The sequence below is a fragment of the Nicotiana tabacum genome, chromosome 7, assembly GCF_000715075.1.
Source record: "Nicotiana tabacum cultivar K326 chromosome 7, ASM71507v2, whole genome shotgun sequence".
Taxonomy (NCBI): domain Eukaryota; kingdom Viridiplantae; phylum Streptophyta; class Magnoliopsida; order Solanales; family Solanaceae; genus Nicotiana; species Nicotiana tabacum.
In genome coordinates this window covers 119,243,539-119,251,501 of record NC_134086.1, presented here as the reverse complement: position 1 = coordinate 119,251,501, position 7,963 = coordinate 119,243,539, and the positions used below count along the sequence as shown (strand labels likewise).

General features: G+C 37.4%; 2 protein-coding genes across 2 annotated transcripts; one reads left to right on the top strand and one right to left on the bottom strand.

Annotated features, from left to right (window-relative positions):
* The first annotated feature begins 479 nt into the window (after positions 1-479).
* On the top strand, positions 480-1,534 carry LOC142161832 (germin-like protein subfamily 1 member 20). Its single transcript, XM_075217543.1, has 2 exons — positions 480-678; positions 806-1,534. The coding sequence occupies exons 1-2, from the start codon at positions 555-557 to the stop codon at positions 1,366-1,368; spliced, it is 687 nt and encodes a 228-aa protein (XP_075073644.1). The 5' UTR covers positions 480-554; the 3' UTR covers positions 1,369-1,534.
* A 5,783-nt stretch (positions 1,535-7,317) lies between these two features.
* LOC142162252 (uncharacterized) lies at positions 7,318-7,638 on the bottom strand. The gene has a single exon (XM_075218583.1). It carries the CDS (start codon positions 7,636-7,638, stop codon positions 7,318-7,320), a length of 321 nt encoding a protein of 106 aa, XP_075074684.1.
* Between the last annotated feature and the right edge of the window lie 325 nt (positions 7,639-7,963).

Below are 7,963 nucleotides of genomic sequence, written 5' to 3'. Positions count from 1 at the left end.
TGATAAATTGTCCTCTCCCGTGCAGAACAACGTAGTCATCGGTTTACTTGACTTTGAATTTAATACAGTAGTTTAATAAATCAATGTAGTGGGTGATCTGATAATTTTCAAACTTAACAAGGATATCAGTAATTAATTTCTGATGTCAATGAAGATTTAGAATAAATCATTTCCGATTAGTCTGTACACCTTATTTGGTCGTCTGTGCAATATAAGGCATCTCAGTCTACATCTAGTGGGGGTTATATACGTTCTTTTTTTCCCCCCTTAGGATGTTTCTATCAAATCTTAATTTCTCTACCTGCTAAGTAAATAAAATTTGGTCTGTGTAGTTGTTGAAGGAAGCTTCAGTATTCAAGTGTTTAAAAAGTTTACCAATTGGTGACTTGGTAATTAATATAGAAGCCTAATCCACAATTTGTTAATGAAAAATTGACGACCAATTCAAACAAATATTCATCTATAAATAGGAAGCTTTACTTATTAAGTTTGTAACAGATCAACAAAGGAAAGATCATTTTAATTGTTTCATAAGATAGTAGTTAATAGTAGAAATGGCTCTCAGAACATTGGTATTAACCATTGCAATAATGGCTTTGTTATCTTCAATGAGCCATGCATTTGATCCTAGTCCTTTGCAGGATATTTGTGTTGCTGTTGACGACTCCATGGCTGCTGGTATATGATCAAATAATTATTTTGAATGCAAAAATCAATCTGGTCTTAGCAATTTTTATGAATATTTGTGTGCTTCTCTCCTATCCTTTTTGTTTGTTTTTTTTAATTATTGAAACTTCCTCTGCAGTTTTTGTGAACGGAAAAATTTGCAAGGATCCAAAGCAGGTTATGGCAAATGATTTCTTTAAATCAGGTCTAAACATACCTGGAAATACCTCAAATCAACTTGGATCTGTTGTAACTGCTGTGAACGTTGGCAACTTACCTGGACTCAACACTCTGGGCATTTCTTTAGCGCGCATTGATTATGCACCATATGGTCTCAACCCACCTCATACACATCCTCGAGGAACTGAGATTCTAGCTGTTCTTGAGGGCACACTCTACGTTGGCTTTGTCCTTTCAAACCCTGGTCCAAATATGAAGAACAAGCTCTTTACCAAGATTTTAAATCCTGGAGATGTGTTCGTTTTCCCAATAGGTCTCATTCATTTTCAGTTTAATGTTGGAAAGACTAATGCTGTTGCATTTGCTGGACTCAGTAGTCAAAATCCAGGAGTCATCACTATCGCAAATGCAGTATTTGGTTCAGACCCACCAATCAATCCTGATGTTCTTACGAAAGCATTCCAAGTTGACAAGAAAGTTGTGGATTACCTCCAATCACAATTCTGGTGGGATAACAACTAAAGTAATAGCAAACTATATTAAGCTACAAATAGTTATGGTTATGTGAACTGCTTGTGTCACGTAAATAAGTAATGTTTCCGATTGGTTTTCCTCTCCATTTTACTGTGATGTATTGGATGAGGATATGTTTTGTTATTGAATAAAAATAGGTCTAATGTTTGTGATATTCATCTTTCTCTTTGGAACAAAGTACAAGCAAAAAAAGAAAAAAAGAAAAAAAGAAAAGAAAAACATTTTATTTGATAGATAAGATCCATTCATCTTTAACCAGAGCCCAGAGGTATCATGTTCGAGTCTTGGGAATGAAAAAAATTCTAATAGGGAGCACTAGAAACACATGGGATATAACAACTTAAGAGATAGTAAACTAAGCAAGTTAAAAAGGGTTTGGGCATTTCACGTGTTGTTATTTAGATGTAGCTTATACATGTCTGTGTTATTTCACATTGTATTCGGCAAAAAGTAATACCAAGTAGTATATGTTGACATTATTTGAGCAGTAAACTCTCTTTTCCCTGGACGGAATTGTGGAAGCTTGGAAGAAGGGATGCAATAGCCGCAAACATGTAGCAACAGAAAACCATAGCTGGCTTTTGAAACAATCTAAATAAGCAAGTCAATAATCTGTGAGAACTTAACTCTACTTAGATTCCATCTGTCCAAACTTCCTTCCGGTTTCTGTTCTCTGCCTCAAGTGTACACAGCGTGCAAATTTTCTAATATTTCTCACTGAACCTCAAAGGTAATAGAGGTAAATGCCTATACATACAAGTCTAGTATTTAAGACTTGTACTAGTATAGTGATACACATTCCAGGGATTCAAGTAGACGAAAAGGAGAAACAGGATAACAAATGAAAACAGAGAACAACTAAAAAATTTGGAGTGCCTAGAATCACAATCACACCTGTACCTGTTAACTCGTCTTCCGCAGTTGTAGCAGAAAAGGGCATTACACCTACATCCAGATGAAAAGAGAATCAGATTAAAGTAACACACTTGAAAGTTAAATCCTTTCTCCACTTCTTATTTTTTTTTAATCTAATCCAACCCCCAAGGCTTTCACCTCCTATGGTGTTGGGGGTTTTGGCATTAACTCCGACCTTATATATATCGTAGAAAACTAGTACAAGAAGGAGCACATAAACCGTACCTCAAGAGCAAAAGAATGGTGGGAATCCATCCATTCAAAAAGGGTCATAGGAGAAGGACAAAGTATAGACAAAATACAAGAGATTTACAACCTGTTCCTACAAATATTCTAATCTTAACTAACAAAGAAGTTGGCCTTATCATACCTAGTTCTAATACTAGAAAGTTGACACTTATCCATAAAGAACAGACCTTTGGCACTTTTGGGAAGCTCCTGGTAAGTGTATAAGAAGGAGTTATTTCCAGAAGAAGAAGCAAGTTTAGCTAGAAAACCAGCAACTTGATTGGCCTCTCTGAAGCGGTGTGTAATTAAGACATTACTCTGATCCAAATCCTGCATTATATCAACAACCACCCCACTCATTTTGTAATTGTTGGTGGACCTATCAATAAGCATGTTAGTTACAAGCTGTGAGTCTAGCTCTAAAATCATACCAGCGTAGCCATGTCGAACACACCATTGTACACCAAACTTGGCAGTCAGAGCTTCACACATATTGTTACTATGGCATTTAACAGAACATGAAAATGTCATAATGAGTTCCCCATCCCAATTTCTAATAATCCCACCTATTCTAGCCTTTCCATTATCTAACAAGTAACTACCATCAATGTTAATTTTGATCCATCCCTTCTTTGGTTTGCCCCAATAAACTAGGGTATGTCTTGGAATAGGTTTCAACCCTTCCACCGTTACACAGATGTCCATCCATTGATAATTCCAGTTGCAACTATTGAGAAAATGATACAACTGCGTATCTGTACATGAGTGTACTGTGTATTTATGCAGCTACAGTATAATTACCTTCTAACATTGTACTAACTAACTTACTTCTAACTACAATCTACAGTTACATTTCTAGCTATAGTTAACTTATCATCTTGCTTTATTAACTCCAGTTAACACTCCCCCTCAAGCTGATGGTTGATATACATTCTTCACTCCTAGCTGGTTCAATAAATGATCTTGTTGAAACTTCTCCAAGCTCTTTGTCAGTAAATCTGCTAGTTGATCTTTTGTATGTACATACTCTGTCTTCAGCAATCCAGGACATATTTTCTCCCTAACAAAATGACAATCAATGTCAATATGTTTGGTCCTTTCATGGAAGATAGGATTAGCAGCTATTTGTATAGCAGCCTTGCTATCACATATCAGACTTATAGGCTGCTGAATTCTAACCCCAAGTTCCTTGAACAACCCTACCATCCAAGTGACTTCTGTTGCACATGAAGCCATACTTCTGAACTCAGCCTCAGCTGAACTTCTGGACACAACCATTTACTTCTTTGACTTCCAAGACACCAGTGCATTTCCAAACATGACCAAGTACCCAGATCTCCTTGACTCCATACATGATCCCCAATCAGAATCACAGTAGGCAACCACCTTGTCTGTACTTTCTGCAGGCATAAGTAACCCCAAGCCTGGTGCTTCTTTGATATATCTCACTACTCTAAGAGAAACTTCCATGTGTGACACCTTGGGATAGTGCATATGCTTACTTAAGACCTGAACTGCAAAGGCAATATCAGGTCTTGTCATAGTGAGATACAACACCTTCCCACAAGTCTTTGATAGCAACTAGGATTCTTGAGTTCTTGATCACCTTCTTGTTTGTAGTTCTGAATGCATTTGTCATACTCTATAGATGTGAGTTTTTTATTCAACTCTAATAGTGTACCAGAAGGCTTTGCTCCACCCAAGACCGATTCAAATATCAACTTTAGTGCATACTTTCTTTGACACATAAGGACTCATTTCTTTGATCTAACAAATTCAATCCCCAGAAAGAATTTCACTTCCCTTAAATCCTTCATCTTGAACTTCTTATGCAACTCTATTCTAGTGTCACAAAGTAACTTATCATCATTCCCTGTGATCAATAGGTCATCCACATACACGAGAATGATAACCGTGTCACTACTGGTTTCTCTAATGAACAATGAATAATGATAGTGACTTTGTTTAAACCCTATCTGCAAAAGTACCTCTGTTAACTTTATATTCCACTGCCTTGGTGCCTGTTTAAGACTATTTAAGGACTTGTCGTGTTTGCAGACCTTCTTAGTCTCCCCTCTGCTTAGCAAACCCCTGTGGAATATGCATGTACACCTCTTCAACCAATTCACCATTAAGGAATGCATTATGAACATCCATTTGGTAAATCATCCAGTGCTGAGAGGTAGTAAGAGCTACAATTGACCTAACTGTTACCATTTTGGCTATAGGGGAGAAAGTTTCACTTTAGTCCAATATTTTCTTTTGATTGTAGCCTTTAGCTATAAGTCTGGCCTTGTATCTTTCAACCTTTCCTGAGGCCTTGTGCTTGATTTTGAAGATCCACTTGCACCCTATTGGTGTTTTTCCCGGGGGCATATTAACTATGCTCAAGATTTTGTTTTCCTCTAAGGCTTCAATCTCCAGCTTTATAGCTTCTACCCAATAAGGATTGGTGTGTTGCCTCATTAAAGGACTGAGGCTCAGAACATGCTGAATAAGCCGACAAGACTTGACTGTATGAGGGAGTAATGTCAGAATAAATTACATAAGTCGAGATAGGATAAGAGCACCTAGTAGCTTTTGACTGCACCACATAATCTTTCATCCATAGGGGAGGCTTACTAGGCGTGGAGGTTTTCTAACCTTAGCAGGTAAAACACTAAGTGAGTTAACTGCTACAATTGGTTCTTCAGCATCAATATCTTCTGTAAAATTTAAGGTGAGCCTCAGCATGAGTATCAACAGGTGCTACCTTATCTAGGAGGCCACCTGGAGGATTTGTAGGACTTGTAGAATAGTCTGGTGTGTGGTGTGAATCAGCAATATGAGAAAGAGAAGGCTCCCCCTCACATGTAACGCAAGCCTCATATGGAGGAACATCAACACTAGGAGAAGAATCTGTGGATGATAATTTGGGATCTTCACTAATTGGTGAGAGCAGATCCAATACAGGAAAGATAGTGCTACCAGGAGATAACATATGCTTGAAAGGAAAGATGTCTTCCTGAAAAATAACATTTCTGTTAACAAATACAGACTTAGAGTTCATGTCATACAGAACATAACTCTTTTGAGATGAAGAATAGCCCAGGAAGATAGCAGGGATGGCTCTTGGAGAAAACTTGTCAACTATTCTGAGACATACTGCATAACATAGATAACCAAAGACCTTTAAGTGTTGCACTGAAGGAGGATGCAAGTAAAGCAACTCAAATGATGATTTGTACCCAAGTGTTCTAGATGGCAGCCTGTTGATGAGGTAGAGTGCAGCGGTGACACATTCACCCCAAAACCTTAGAGGAACAGTAGCCTCAAACTTGATAGACCTGGCCATGTCTAAGATAGTTATGTATTTCCTCTCAACAATTCCATTTTGTTGAGGGGTGTAGACACATGTACTTTGATGAAAAATACCAAGACTGGAAAGCAACTGTTTATACTCTTCACTGAAAAACTCACTACCATTATCAGTCCTTAGGACTTTTATGGAAGCTGAAAACATGTTCTTTATTTGAGTTAGAAAGTCTCTAAGTACAACTATAACTTCTTACTTGAAGTTGACAGAAAAATCCAAGTTTACCTGGTATAGTCATCAACTATACTGTGACAAAATACCTATTACCACTATGAGAGGAACTATATATGGCCCCCAGATATCATAATGAACTAAGTCAAATGCATATTAAGACACTGATATACTTAGAGGAAAAGACAATCTAGAATGTTTAGCAACTGGGCATACATGACAGTGATGACTTCCTGTCTTTAAGGTACTAAGAGTATCTAACTTCCTTATTACATCAATAGGAGTATGTCCTAATCTCCTATGCCATACTACTTCAGAATCAAGTAAGTTGGTTGTGTGAGCACACTTATTTTCTGGTGTTGCTATGGAATGCTGTGATGATCCTCGACGTATATATAAACCATGCTCCTCCTTACCAATCCACTTCACCTCACCACTATAGAGATCCTGGAAAATGCAGAAGTCAGGAAAGAATGCTACCATACATTAAAGTTCTATGGTGAGTTGAGACACTAAGAGCAAGTTGTATCTAAAGTCTGGAATGTATAGCACATTAGAGATATTGTTATTTCTAAGTACTAAGGAGGTTCCTTTATGTTATACAGATACTACATTACCAATAGGTAATTGAACAGTGCATCTCTCTGAATTGGGGATTTCTTGACAAAAGGTAAGAGCATCAAGTTGTGAAGTCATATGATTAGACCTGCAGCAGCTAACTTGGTAGATAATTCTGGACCCTCTTCATTCCCTTTTGAGAACATCTGAATAATTTGTTGGTACTGCTCTTTGGTGAAGAAAGGAATAACAAGAGTATTATTGGGAGTAGTTTGTGTAAACTGAGGAATGTAGATATGCTGAACTTGCTGCATCCCCGGTTGAGTTCCATAAGAGACTTGTTGAGTGCCTGCTTCTGCAGCATTTGGAAACATTGGACTACTCACACTATTTGCATACACTCCAGAACTCTGTCCCTTTTTTCTTCCTTTGAAGTCTGATGGATAGCCATGAAGTTTGTAGCAATTCTCCTTTGTATACCCCTTATAATGACAGTATTCACACCGAACCTTATTCTTTCTATACTTGAAGTTTCCACTTATATTTGCTAGGTTCTTATTACTATATAATACAACTCCTTCTATGCCTTCAGTAGTTTGAGTAGTCTGAATGAAATTAGCCAGACTCCATTTACTCTCTTGATCAATCAATAGAGAGTAGGCTTTGTTAATGCTAGAAATTGGAGACATCATCATGATCCAGATCCTTGACTATGAGTAGGACTGATTCAATCCCATCAGAAACTGAAGTAGCCTGTGATACTCAAAGTGTTGGGCATATTTTTTAGACTCAGGACATGGACAACCAGGACTAGGAATTAACGCATGAAATTCATCCCAGAGACCTCTCAATTTGGAGAAGTAGTCAGCAATATACATGGTACATTGAGTGAGGGTATGGATCTCTCTATGTAGATACAGAACCCTAGATCCATTTACCTTGTCGAATCTCTCCTTTAAGTTCCCCAAAACCTCGTGAGCATTAGAGGCATATACTATAATACTAAGTAAACCTGGCCTTACTGCATTCATTATCCATGAGAGAACTACAACATTAACTTTCTCTCATTGATCATGAATGTCATGACCCAAGTTTTCCTTCGTAGGATGTCGTGAAGGCACCTAGTCTCTAAGACTAGGTAAGTTTAACAATTTTGTAGAAAGAACTGAAATAACGACTATAATCTCAACATCAACAGATATATATAATTAAAAACTGCCGCTCGGTATATACAAGTAAATCTACAACTCAGAGTAAGAACAGCTCCCATAACCCGGTAGTTATAAGTCACAAGCTCTAAGGAAGTACCAAATATCTCTATACATCAGAGTCTAAGAGAATAAAGAAAAACAACAT

What these genes read in the sequence shown, in the direction of transcription:
- LOC142161832 (XM_075217543.1), top strand. Translation starts at nt 555, where the DNA reads ATGGCTCTCAGAACATTGGTATTAACCATTGCAATAATGGCTTTGTTA. An exon ending in TGACGACTCCATGGCTGCTG is followed by an intron (nt 679 to 805) that starts GTATATGATCAA and finishes CTTCCTCTGCAG; the next exon opens with TTTTTGTGAACGGAAAAATT.
- LOC142162252 (XM_075218583.1), bottom strand. Translation starts at nt 7,638, where the DNA reads ATGAATGCAGTAAGGCCAGGTTTACTTAGTATTATAGTATATGCCTCT.